Source organism: Pinus tabuliformis, chromosome Q (genome assembly GCF_031772625.1).
Source record: "Pinus tabuliformis cultivar Carrire ecotype Pingquan chromosome Q, CPIR1, whole genome shotgun sequence".
NCBI classification, from domain to species: Eukaryota; Viridiplantae; Streptophyta; class Pinopsida; order Pinales; family Pinaceae; genus Pinus; species Pinus tabuliformis.
The window spans coordinates 1,005,247,204-1,005,261,545 of record NC_142296.1 but is presented as its reverse complement, the minus strand read 5'-3'; the positions used below and the strand labels follow the sequence as shown (position 1 = coordinate 1,005,261,545).

The 14,342-nt window shown below is 38.6% G+C and overlaps 1 protein-coding gene across 1 annotated transcript; it reads left to right on the top strand.

The window, feature by feature from the left end:
• Positions 1–2,875: 2,875 nt before the first annotated feature.
• Positions 2,876–5,965, top strand: LOC149222880 (cysteine-rich receptor-like protein kinase 15). The gene is made up of 7 exons (XM_089387707.1): positions 2,876–3,656; positions 3,768–3,911; positions 4,008–4,147; positions 4,258–4,468; positions 4,586–4,820; positions 5,047–5,197; positions 5,323–5,965. Exons 1-7 carry the CDS (start codon positions 2,876–2,878, stop codon positions 5,701–5,703), a joined length of 2,043 nt encoding a protein of 680 aa, XP_089243833.1. The 3' UTR covers positions 5,704–5,965.
• Positions 5,966–14,342: the final 8,377 nt, after the last annotated feature.

Sequence of the window (14,342 nt, the reverse complement as noted above, 5' to 3'; positions counted from 1 at the left end):
TGCATTAGAGGTATTATCTCCTTGTTATTTATCATTTCTGAGAGTTTCATTAAGTTTTGGGTAGAGGTCTATATCCTAGACCTGAAAAAGTGGCCCAGATCTCAAGGTGTATTAAGCTACGGTTGCTGGGGTGCAAGCTTATGGGAGTGATTGAAGGCTCTCATCTGCTAGCTTGCCTTGTCATGGGAGTGACTTGGAGTCAAGGCTAGTGAAAATACAAGTTAACTTAGGGGTTGGGAACCTATAGTAGTTAGTTATCTCCTAGGGGTTGTGTAGCATTGAGGGAGGTAAATGAAGTTTTAATTGGTCTATCCCACTTCCTTAACTGTGCTTAGGGAGTTGATTCATATAATAGTAACTCTTCATTACATATTTAACCAGTGGATCGATAAGCTTGGGTAAGTGTGGGAGGATGGTGTTATATTCTTCCCTTTATGAGGAAGGCACACAATCTCTCTAGTGTGCGAAGTTGTCTTTTTCTTTTTGTTAATTCTTCCTCACGTTATACAACTTTCTCCACCAAAGAGTCAAATGTAATGAACTTTAATTGATCAGTAGCTTGCAGGAATTCAAGGTAGTGAGAATATGTAGGGTAGATGACCTTGATGAAGGTTGTGATGAGAGGTTCTATGTTTTCTACAACGAAACCTATGTCATGCATAATGTATTTTATCTCAAATATTAAATCCATGGTATCATCATCCTTCGAATCTAGGGTGGAGAGCTTCACTTGTAGTTGTAAAAGTTCTAGTTTTGAGTGCGAGTCATACAAATCCTTTAATTTCTTCAGAGCACCATAAGGATACTCAATGGGAAAAATATGATGGCTCACCTCTTCACTTACTATTGCAATCATTATGCCATATTCTTTCATGTTTTTATTCTTCCATATGGATAGCTCCTTCCATGATGTAATCATGTTAGGTCCACTATCCTCCTCTCCTTTACTAGTGTTATTTTTTCCTTGACATATTCCATCCTACAAATCATTAAATATTAGAGTGTGTTTGATCTTTCTAGACCACTCTTCGTAGTTCTTCTTTCTAGTTAGCACTATGCCAAAACTGGAGATTAGAGAATGCATTTTCAATTTAGAGAAACAAGATAATGGCTTTTGTTCATTGAAATAACTATCCAAATTTTGTTGATGGAAATGACTAGGGAATATGGCATCTTCTAAGAATTGATTATATGACGTGTAAGTTATAAAAATGCGAATATTGCATAGTGATGAGACCAAGTAGAAGATTCTTCTTGACCATTGACCAAACAATGCTCATGATGTCGATTATCATAATGAAGACAATCCAAAATATGTAGGAGTGAAGGGAATTCCTCCCTTCATGGGAGGAGAAAACTTGAAATTATGCACTAGGTGGGACATGGAGGGGTTTCCCCGCGAGGGTTTAGATCTTAAGCAATGCTAATATGGATTTCTCACATTATAGAGCTTCAAGAGGAAAAGTTCATGCATAAGGATGAGAAGAGCCAAGCTTGAAGAGCCTAACAAATGCTAGGAGTTACAAATGGGTGCGGGACAAGTCGAAATGTACATAAAGAAATAATTTTCATGAACAATGAGTTATGGATATGAGAGAGAGAGATATTTCATGAGGGTTTCTTCAATGTCGAGAGAGAGAGAGAGAGAGAGAGAGAGGAGGATTTGAATCAAATGTGTGACACATAATTTGATAGTGCATGAGAATAAATAGAGAGGTGTTTATACATGCACACCAAATGTTGGAGACATGTATGATGGGATCAAAACTACTCGTGAGCAAAGCTCAGAATAACAAAGAAGAAGATTTACAAGAAAAAAATCAAAAACATGATTTTAAGCAAGAATCATAAAGTTAAGGCGTATTCTAATTCCACTGTTAGACATGGGAATTAGATTTTCCATTGAATCAAACATTCATATATGTAAGAAAAATATATATTCACTTCACATTTCATGAAAGACTCTTCGTCTTCCTCAAAACTCTTCATTTCATCTAACTTTATATTATGTACAATAATTATAAGATTTCTCGACAAGTATCTTGGTGACTCCAATTAAGTGAAATATTGTATTTATTTTACAACTCTACACGTATATGTATATATGTTAAAATTTATCGAAGAATAAGAAGACCACCATGGAACTTGCAATATTTACAGTGAGAGAGGTGTTTATTTTAGAATAGGTTTTTTAATATTTTAATTTAATAATCAATAGGCAGATATAGGGATTTATTTTGTTTAAAATATTTATAGAATATTTTTAATAGTAAAGAATTGAGATTTATCTCAAAGATAATTATATGATTTTTATTTTTGTACTTAATAAAAAAAAAAGATATAAAATTAAATAAAATATTTTGATTATGAAATGATTTATGGTTTTTTGGGCATGTGGTACTCATAAGCTATGGTATTTTCCATAATATTTTAACAAACAAATTAAAAATCTTCATGATAAAGTGGAAGTGAATCTCATGATTAAAAATCTTGTTACATGATTTTTTTAAATATATATATGTCTAACTCATATGCTAACTCAAATATATAAAATAAATATCTATGTATAAAAGCACTTACATCATAATACATATAAAATTACTAACATTAAAAACTATCCTAAAAATTAACTAAATTATAATAAAATTATAACTTAGAAAATGCCGTATGCTCGCACGTTCCAATTCCTAGTTCCTAGTTTAGTGTTTCCGTATCTTAAAGGTCGCCTACGATTTCAGAGCAATTACATCGATTTTTGCGACTCTCTTGTCTATCTGATGGTATTATGAAGAACTTCGATAAGTATAATTGTTTATACTTCGCTAATTCTTATAAGCAGGCAACTATTTTCTTTCATTTGATTGCCTTATTATTCATGAGCAATTTTACTTCAGTTTTATCAGATTCGCAGCCACCGTATCTGTGCGATGATGATCATCCTACTTACGCTAATGGAAGTACATTTTCCAGCAATTTGAATAGGGTAATGGGTGATCTGGTGAATAATACACCTCAAACAGGGTTCAACACTTCTTCGTATGGACAAAATCTCGACAGAATCTATGGCCTCCTCCAGTGCGCAGGTGACATATCTGAACAAAACTGTTCAACCTGTTCACAGAAAGCAAACGAAACCGTTCGCCAACTTTGCCCACAGAAAAGAGGTGGTCGACTATTGCTGGACAACTGCTACCTGCGATACGAGAACTCTAATTTCTCAGTTCTAGACACCACTGTGTATAAACGTCTGGTGAACAGTAGCAATATTAGTAGTGGTGATATAAATAGTTTTAAGACCGCTACTTCAAATCTCCTTTTCAACCTGTATTATAAGGCCTGCAATTTTACAAAGAAGGGATTCGCTCAAGGATCAGCTACATATTCTGTTAATGGCACCGTTTACGGTGAAGTTCAGTGTTGGAGAGATCTATCCATCACGGACTGCGGATCTTGTTTGCAAACCGCAATAAACAACGTCAGCGACGATTATTCTATGAGCCGAGGAGCATTGCTTGGAAGCTGCCTGGTCCGATATGAAATATACCCCTTCATTGACACCAGTAGTGCTAGTCCACCTCCATCCTCCGCCCCCTCGGGTGCAAACCCTCCCACAGTAGCTGCTCCTCTGGCTAATGGCACTTCATCCACCATATCAAGTAATCTCTCACTGCTGCATTCGGCTTTATGATTTGTAGATTATACAATTTGATTGTAATTTCTTTTTTTATATATAATAATATCATGTATTCCATGATCTTATTCTACAGATGGTTTCTCTTCAAAAACATTACCCATAATAATGGGGATTGTGGGAGGCGTGCTTCTAGTGTTAATGGCCTGTTTGTTTGCAATATGGAGGAAAATGAAATCATCTATCTCAGAGAGGCGAGGAACCCGTGCGCAGAATGAAGGTAGAATCTGGAGTTTTGGCCTGTGTTTCGAACGACCAAACTTATGTTAATCTCATGAAATTAAATTCTTATTAACCCTTTTTTGGGTGTACACAGAAACACGTGAGAGTGATCCAGAATCGACGCAACTGAAGCAGACGCAAACTCTCTTCACCGTAGAAGATCTCATAGAAGCAACGGATAATTTTGATGAAAACAAGAAGCTTGGAGAGGGAGGGTTTGGTCCTGTATACAAGGTATGTATGTATCTATTATTGTTTCTAACCCATGAAATTGCATGACTTGACATCACATGAAGACGAAGAGGGGTTTTTCACTAGGTTGTTAACGGGACTGATTCTTTCAGGGAACAACCAGAGACGGAATAGAAATAGCAGTGAAGAAGCTGTCTGTAACGTCTGGACAGGGCAAACGAGAGTTTATGAATGAAGTGAAGCTTGTGGCCAATGTTCAACACCGAAATCTTGTAAAGCTGCTTGGGTGTTGTGCCGAGGGACGAGAAAGGTTACTTGTCTACGAGTATTTGCCGAACAAGAGTCTTGACAGCTTTCTGTTTGGTAGGTCACTTCGGATTTTTTAAATGGGTGAGAGAAAGATGATAAATCCTTTATAAATTTGATGGGATTGATTATTTAAGAGTTTTCAAATTTGGTATTCTTGAAATACAAATACAGATCCAGAGAAGAAGAGGCATCTTGATTGGCATAAACGCTACAACATCATAACGGGTATAGCTCGTGGTCTTCTTTATCTTCACCAGGATTCACAATTGCGAATCATTCATAGAGACATTAAAGCAGGTAACATTTTGCTTGATGAGAGATTGAATCCGAAGATAGCAGACTTTGGGTTAGCAAGACTCTTTCGTGAAGACGAGACTCACATCCAAACAAAAGCTGCAGGAACATAGTAAGAACATTTCCCTCTACCGTTCCCTTATGCAATTTATCAGCAGTTAAGCATTTATGCAATAGTGTGGTTTAGCGACAATCACCACACTTATTAGGGACATGGTGAGAATATTTACCTCTACCCTTTGCTAATTCAATTTATGAACAATTTACATTTATGGATTCGTGTGATTTACCCACATTAAACACCCCACTCATTTGAGGAAATTCGTTGGAGTATGTAGCGGTTACATGGCTCCAGAATATGCAATGCGGGGGGAACTATCAGTAAAGGTTGATGTCTATAGTTTTGGAGTGCTAGTCCTTGAGATTGTGAGTGCAAGGAAAAGCACTCAACGAAATTTTCCGGATGAAATGCAAAGCCTATTAGAATGGGTAAGATTTCAATGGATCGCGATTACTTTTGTGTATGAGCAACAATGGTTGCAAATAATGGAGATTTTTGTAATGCAGAAAATGGAGATGAGCAACAGTATTTTCTTTGGATGTTTGTAATGCAGGCATGGAGATTATACAAGCGAGGATGTCTTCCAGATATGATAGATTCGACATTGGCGGAAACAATCAGGCAGGAGCAAGCTTTAAGATGCATTCATGTTGCCCTTCTATGCACGCAAGCTGATGCAGGCCTCCGTCCAAACATGTCTAATGTTATATTGATGATCTCCAGCGCTCCTGTGACATTAGCAGATCCCACAAAGCCCGCATTTGTGAAAAATAGTGACAGCGGCCACGGAGGATCCACAGCCGGCAGCTCTAGCAGTGGGATTCAGCAGTCACGGCCGTCTGCCACCGCATCATCCGTTTCGTCTGCCTCTACATACAGTCCTTTGGTTCCCTCCATAAATGATGTCACCATTAGTGAATTGGACGCTAGGTAGGATTACTGGATAATAGTAATTTACTGCATGTAAAGTGGGTTTCAAGGGATAATAGTAATTTACTAGATGTGAAGAGGTACTTCGACCTTTGTTGTTTCGGGGGCATATTTCCCTTCCAACCCAAATCAAAGTCAAAGGTGTGGGAGGTTGATTTTCAAGAATTTTTTGGAGGGTAGAGTTTGGTAACGGTTTACATTTAGAGGGATTTGATCTTTCTCAGTTTATGATATATCTGAGTTAGATGGATTTAAACTAGTTTCAGTTGAGAGCAACAATGTCATATTTTGAGATTATCATTATTATGTATATGATTGACATAAACTTCATATTTTGAAATTTACATTATGCTTTCTTTGCTGGACATGACTATATTGTTCTCTTCTTTAATTTAATCTATGTTTGGATGGTTAGAGTGGTTTGTGTATTTATCTATTTGGATTTCAACGGTATTGTTTGTGAATTTGTGAATGTTACAATTGATTTTTTAAATTTCTATCTCGATCTCTCCCGTTGTCCTCTTCTTTTCTTTAATTTAGTGTATGTTGCTTGCCTTGAATGGTTTGTACGTCTATGTTTGGATGCTTTGAGTGGTGTGTATATTTATCTATTTGGATTTCAATGATAGTGACTGTGAACGTTATAGTAGTTTTTTTTTTTCTTTTTTAATTTTATCTCTCTTCCTTCCTCTCTCTCCCTTTCTCTCCGGCCTTCCTCTCTCTCTCCCCTTCATTTCTCTCTCTCTCTCTCAATCTCATCCCTTCAACTTTGCCACTATCTCCCTCTCTCTCTCCTTCTCTCTCCTCTCCATCTCTCCTTTGTCTCCTATCTCACCCCTAACATACACTATCTCTCCATCTCTCTTTTGTCACTCTCTCTCTCTCCACTTTCCTCTCTCTGTCTTTCTTCTTCCATCTCTCTCTCTCTCCTCCCTATCTCCTCTTCTTTGTCCCTCTTTCTCTCCTCTTCTATCACTCTGTTTCTTTGTTCTTCCCTCCCAAATATATCTATAGTTAATATATATCATGATATATTAATATATATTATAATATAACAAATTTGATATTGTATTAATCCAAAGTGATTAAATTTAATAATATTAATATCACATTTAATAATTTTAGTATGATTATTAATCTTCTAATATTATTATTAGATTTAATGATGTTTTTTAGATGGCATAATAACAAAAATTATAATAAAGCTACATCAAATTAATATTTTCAAATATTACAACTTTCACATGAAAGTATTTATATCTTCAAAGATGATTATATATCTATAGGATATGGTTTTTCATAGATTTTGGAGCACTATTTTCTATTATTTGTGTTGAATTAACGTTTTCTTCAATGGAAATGGTATTGACTTTAGTAAAGAGTAAAGATATTTAAAATAATTTTAATATGGTTAAAAAAAGTGTTGAAGGTAAATTTATGATCCATTCAAATTCAACATATATAATAAAAGAACTATTAAAACCATCAAATAATTCTATTATAGCTTTTGTTTCATTTTTATTTAGAGCCACATTAATTTTTATTATTATTTTATTATACGTACATATTTGCACTTCGCCCTATACTAAGGTATAAAATGTGTTTCTCCAAAAATTAATGAATAATATTTTTTTATAAAAATAAACAAATTATATATATATAAAATAAATATCAAAATAAAATGACAATAATGCAATGATATATTCTATGTTTTATTATTTTCCAAACTTTTTGAATGAATAACATTTGCTTAGTAATTGTGTTTTGAACCTTTATGTCGAGGAATGCCTTATTATATTAAATTATTAAGTAGTTGACAATCTAATTATCATACGAGAAATTTTCTTAATTTGGAAAAAAACATCAAATGAACATTACTATAAAAACATATTTATACAAACATTAACTCTTTGAAATTGTTTAGGCATGGTTGTTTTTTTTATTATCATAGACATTGAAAGAATAAGAGAAAAGAAAATGTTATCCCTACTTCATTACCTCACATGTTAAAACACATAATCCATGTGTTTCTTTCTAATACCATGTTAAATAATAGATGGGCGATATTATTATAAAGCATCTACAATTTATGTTCTGCAGGTGTAGAAACAACATCGGCTGTTTGTGTGATCACTACAAAACGTGTTTTTTATTTGTTTGGCACTTTTAGATTTTTTTTTTTTAATAATTATTGAGTCTCAAGATGCTATTTTAAGCTTTATAACGGACAATAATATTTTCTATTGTTTGAAAATTACCCATATTCGAATTTTACGTATGGTTTGTTTGAATTTTATTTTTCTTTTGAAATCCTATTACAGCAACAATTTTGATTAGGATAAATTTTTATTAGCGAAATGTCATTCTAATCCACCCTACCACATGAGCATGTTTATTTAAAAAGAATTACAATCTAAAACATAAGCTGCTCGGCGAATATAATAATTACAATTTAAATCACAGGCTTGGCTAAATGACTTGATTGCAAATGGACAACACCAATCCGGCCAATGAGAATGTAAGTCCGCCCTATGGTAAAAGGTTGTTTTTTTATATATGTGATTATTATTAGTATGTTTGACAATGAGTTATGATAAGTTGAGCATCAAGAAAACTGATGTAAATAAATAAATATTTTTTTGAAATGTAGCTGGAAATTGTAGAGGTGGAAACAATAGAGTAAAAATATTTGCTTGAATCCGAAGTAAAACAAATTTGAGTTAATTTTTTTTAAATAAGATATATATATATATATATATATATATATATATATATATATATATACTCGGTGGGAGATAAACACTGAGAAAAGAGTTGCAAACAAATTTTTTAAGGAAAAATTAAAGAAAAACCTAGGCTAAAAGGGACACAGATCAGAAGGCAGGACACTACCAAGGAAAAATATGTGGGAAGAATAATGTTAAAAAGACATTATTGAGAATCAATAGAGGTTATTGATGTTAGGCAAGATCATCTTATCTTCAGGGAATCAAAAATTGATTCAAGGTTGGGTGGATCGGTGTTTCTGAGCCACAATTTTTCCAAACTGAATTGCTGGTTTTTGATTACTATTTATATCATTATTCTTAATATTGAACATTATGTTTAGAGAAATTGCAATATGAGAAAATACTAATTATTTCTGCATCATTAGATAGAAAATTCCGAGTTATGAGAAAAATGTGTAAATGTTCTATGAGGAAAAGTCTGGTTGTAATTTACTCAGAGTATTTTAAGCACTTATGTATTTACAATTTCTACAGTAAACGAAGGAAAGTACCATTTGTTTGTATTTGGATGTATACAAGCTGCACGCAAAAAGATGGATTTGAATTAGGGGAACTGTATGGTTGCACCCTCCATAGAGAAGGTACAAAGTAAAAGAAAAAACAAGGAGTCAATAGTGAAATCTTAGGTATGTCAAATCATTAGGTGAGAGGAAAGGCCTAGATTTGAATGATGGATGCAACAGTCACTTTTAATCTCAGTAGAGTTTGGGCAAAGTGAGAACGAGGAAATCGAAGAAGCGTTTAGCACGTTGTTGGCTTGGTGGGGCCTGACCCAGGTTCAATGTTAGTTAGCCAAACAGATACCTACACTATTGGCCCTTTTGGCATCACCCTGCAGAGCAGACCAAAGTCTCACCTGAAGCAGTATGGGGGGATGCTGGAACCAAGTTTCCGCACCTTGAGATGGTCGTGATGTTGGTTTATACCCTCTGTTTCTACTTTCTCACAGGTCACTAAGCTTTAGGGCTTTGTCAGTCTACCCCTTTATTCTGCCCTTCAGTACCTTCGCGAAGGTGTACAATTGACCTTCGTGCAGCCTTAACCCACGATCCAGGTACTTTCGCGCTGCTATGATAGTGTATTGTATAGGTTCCCTAGTTATCTTAAGTGTTTTACTTATCTTACTAAACAATCACAGTTAGCACTGCGTAAACTAATATTCTTACTTGCGTTCAATTAACCAATACAATCACATAAATTCGTGCATCACATGAACATAGTAAATCAAACTTAAACCGAAATATAACCAGATGCATTAACAAGAAATAAATACACAGAATTTGCAGAATACTTCTATTTTTTGATATCTTCAGATTAATACAGACTCTATCCGCCCTGCTCACAAAACTACAGTGGTTCGCGCACTCAGCTATGGACTTCCACCCTAGGCCTCTGCGCACTCAGCCACAGATCCTCTACCTACGCTAAGACCTGAAAGACTTAGAATTCTCTACCAAGACTCCAAAACTTGTCTACCAACTTACTTCCTAGAGCTTGCTTACTTAGCTCCTTTTTTATACAATCCCATGGTCTGCAGACCATGGGTGGGTCTTTAAAACCAACTTTACATTTTACAAAATAAGGGCAAACAACCATTTATGACTGTTGACACCTTCACGCTCCATGACCACAAAACGCAGAGACTTTACAACTTTATTACAAAAATTGTCCAAAAACATGGGCTTTTAACCCCAAAACCGTCCTTAGGGGAACCCATTCCCAACAGCTCCCCAACACAAACATGGTGACTCACCCTCGAGTCACTCTGTGGGCGCACAGATCTTGGTGGAAAGACCACCTAGCTCAACCTATATGATGGAAACCTCAGCGGTGCACTGTGCAGTCGCTTGCTTTGCTTCTTCAACCAACTGCTCCATCACTGGTCCTAAACTGTCAGCCTGAAGCTTCTACTAAGTAGCTTGCAGATTAGCAAGCTTGCCTCCAATAGAGGCCATGACCGAATAAGCCTCATCCAGCTAGGGCTTCAATCACACCTTCAACACTGCTTCCTTGTGCTGTGCTGCATCTACCTATTCTTTCAATTGTTTGGCCTCCTGCGGCTACGCAAGTCTCTGTGTGAGAGCGATGGTTTGTGTTGTACCTTTTACTTCGTCATAGCATTGTTGTAGTTCTCGCGCTTCTGTCTCCAGCCATTGTACATTAGGGTCCTCTTGCATGCTCATCAGGACCTCGAACGATTGTTCAAAAAGTTGTGTGCAGTCTCCTATTGCACTGTCTACCGCCGTTATCACCTCTGTGACAGTGGTTGCATGTTGCTCCTTTACTTTTGGCAGAGTTGAAGGTTGAGCCTTCAATTGTAGATCTATAATCTGTAGGTTCAACTCCAGCTGAACCCTAGCCATCTATGTGCGAGCGTCACACACCCCTGTAGCAAGCTTGTGAATGTGCACCTTGACCGGTTCTTCCTCAGGAATGGCCAACTCTAGGACCATTCGGCATGCCTCCTCCATGACCTGAACTATGCACTTGTTTCGGTTGGTTACCTCGGTCACGATGGTGATGGCAGAGTCTCATTGTAGGGCCATTTGTTCATTATTAATCTTTTGCTTGTTGATCACTTGTAAAATGCGTTGTTCATGGGCCCTCAGGTCTGTGATCACTCCATCCTGCAATAGGTGTAGTGCATCTCCAGGGAGCACTTCCAAGTTCAACCCCACTCCCTTGAGGGTGCTGACAATGGGAATGTCAGCTTCATTTTACGTGGCCAATGGTCCATCCGACAGCACTATTGCACGAGAGACCTTCGCACGCAGTATCTCGGCAGCTTTTGAAGTGCCGATACCGAGGCTGGTGGACACCGTGCTAGCCTGTGATGCGTGGGTCTATAGCTTATGCAGACTTGTCTGAATGGCCCCTAATAGTAGTTGTTGTTGCTACTCGAACTGCTATAGTGCCTCCACGGTGACATCCCACAAGGCCGCATCGTGTCTCCAATTTCATGCAAATCTCCCTCTGTGAGGGTGATTGGGTCCAGCGATGCCTTAGTGGCCTTGGATTTCTTCGTTGACCCCACTTTCTCTTGTTCCCTCAAATGCTAGATGTGGTCTGACGTTGTCTATGGGTTTGCGCTATGCTGCTCTGTTTTCTTAACCGTTTCTTCCTTTGTTTCAGGTGAAGTTGACCTCGCACCTTTCTCAAAGCCACGCTCTATTTTTCCTGTCTACTTTTCCCTCTGCTAGGTAGCATCGGGCTCTACCTGGGCCTTGTCAGCGACCTCCTTCTTCCTCTTCTTGGCTAGCTGCGCCATCTTGAGCTTGGCGTCCTCCTTTTTGTGTTGCGTGGTTGAATTGCTCGCCCCCACCACGAAGTTTGAGGTAGTGCACCACTCTGTCGGCCAACGATCAAGTACTGCATCATTTGCGTCATCCGTTGCCAAGTAAGGCAAGTCATACCATGTTTTTGCAAGGTCCTTCCGTGCCGTGATTGACACACGGTGAAAGTTTGCATTGAACTCCACGTACCCATGCAGGTTGGAAACCACAGTAGATGACAACTGCGGTTTCTAATTGATAGCGATGCGGATGTTCATCTCCATCAAGAACCAGAAGATCTTGCTATCCTTGATGCACTGAGCATCCTTGGTCTTCCACAGCGAAACGTACTTCACTGCTTCTGGTAGGTCCGACGTGACCGAGGGGAATTGACTATCTTTCGGTAGCTCCCAGGCTACCAGCATAGTAGACAGTAAAAGCCACGCATAGTGGAAGGTCTTGCTGAGATCCTGTGCCTCACGGTAGCTCGCAAGGAACTCACCATAGAGATAACACACCCAATTAAACTAGACTCCTTTAGTGCATTAGGCTGCAAGAGCGACGACTGGTGCCAAGACTTCATCTAACACTTCCTCATAACCTTTCATGCCAAAATCGTCTTGGCCACCTCGACTGGAGGGTTGCATAGCTTCATGGTTTCTTCATGAGCTTGAATTTCTCCTTCATGGCCACTACGAGGGCCTTCTCACCACCTTTTCCACCAAACATCATTGCCGGATTTTCCCCTATGTAGGGCAGCCACGTGATCTTATGGATCAATCTGTCGGTGATGGGTATTGGCTCCTCCAGCCACAGACACCCATCGTGCACCAAGCATAGCATCTGCTTGATGACCAATACTGTAATGGGGGTGCGATTGTAGTGCGAAACCAATAGCAAATTGAGAAGACTTGCCTTGTCTACTCCCTTGAACCACTTCTGTGATTCCAATGCAGTCATCTCGGTGGTTGTGTCAATAATGCGGCGCATCAGCTGCTCGGTCGCTAAGTGCGGGAACTTCTCATGGTCACCTAAATCCCAATATTCTAGTTTTAATAGATGAACCTACCCCAAGTGCGGTCCTTCAAAGGAAATCTCGTCTGGCAGCAGAGGGGTTTGTAAGGGGACCTTGCTCTCGTGAATGTCCTTTGGCACCTTGGTCTTGCCCTTGCACGAAGGCACGTACTCGGGAAAATTAGTGATAGGGTTAGCACCCTGGACTTCAACTTCCTCCACTTCTACCCCGAGTTCCTCACCATCCATCTAGATGTCCTCAATTTCTTCCTCCTCCAACTCCAAGTTAATGGCTTTTCCCTTGTCCTATACGGTGGGCTTATCCTTCGGTGGGTTTCTTCTCAGCGATGCACGCATTGGTATCGCAGCCTGCTTGCCCTTCTTTTCCTTCACACTCTCCTTGGTTGGGGTCGGCTTCAGTATAGGCATTGGTGGTGATTTGGGAACTTTCGCCAATACCTCTGTAACCTTTGGAGCAGTTCCCTCTACCTCCCTAGCAACTTTTGGCACAACCCCCTTGGCTGTCATTGCTTTGGTATCCATAGCTTCTGCGGGCATCGACATGATGCTATGAAACAACTCCTATGTCTCCTTTGGCAATGTCTCAAATACTGAACTTGCTAGAAAAGCTTCAAAGTTTTCATGGTTCATGTGCACTTGAGAGCCCAATAACTCAATTCTCAAAATGCCAGGTGTTTTTCGATGGGCAGCCACCTGTAATTTATAGGGAATTTTGAATTCAAATCTAACCACTCCCCCCACATTTGATTCATTAATGCCAGATTAGTGATAGATTTCCAAGGATCTTACACATAAAGTTTGTCTTAAATGTTAGCTGCCCGCTCCATTTGGCCGCATTCCTGTCGTTAAATCATGAACAGTGACTTTAACAGTCACTTTTCGACTGGCCTACGTGATTTCTCCCTGCGTAGCACAACTCCCTTTTGTTGTCGCAAACCCTGTGAAATTTCCTTATCCAGCTCAATCCTCCAGTCACCCAGTTCCCTTAAAGGTACGCAGCTTAATGTGCCAATCACGCCATGATTTTTCGCGCTGCTTTTGGACTAGTTGGTGAAATCCAGCTAGAAATCTCTCTTCCTCAAGCTCAGCCAGTTGCGTGAGCCTCTCCTCCAGGGCTCCGTGATCCATCATACCCGTGAGTTCCGCTATGCATAAACTAGGAACAATGTATTCCATGGGCATCACTGCTTCAACAACATGTACAAGCCTAAAGGGAGTTTGTCCAGCCAATTTTTTGCATGTCGTCCGATAGGCCCATAGTACTGCGGGTACGCGTAGGTCCCAATCACTTCGCTGAGCATTGCAAACCTTGGTCAGCACATTCTCCAACACCTTATTGAATGCTTCCACTGTCTCGTTAGCCTATGGGTGATAAGGCATGCTTTTCTAGTGATATACCTGAAATTCCTCTGTCAACGCGTTGATTGTTTCATTTAGAAAGTGTGTCCCACAATCACTCATCAAAATATTTGGACACCCAAATTGCGTTAGTGCATACTCAAAGAGGAACTTCACAGCAGTCACGCCTGTGTAGTCCTTTAGAGGTT

Bases quoted from the DNA above. Each gene is read 5' to 3' on its own strand.
- LOC149222880 (XM_089387707.1), top strand. From the start codon at position 2,876: ATGAGCAATTTTACTTCAGTTTTATCAGATTCGCAGCCACCGTATCTG. The intron at 4,469-4,585 runs GTAGGTCACTTC...ATACAAATACAG, and splicing joins TCTTGACAGCTTTCTGTTTG to ATCCAGAGAAGAAGAGGCAT. The intron at 5,198-5,322 runs GTAAGATTTCAA...TTTGTAATGCAG, and splicing joins TGCAAAGCCTATTAGAATGG to GCATGGAGATTATACAAGCG.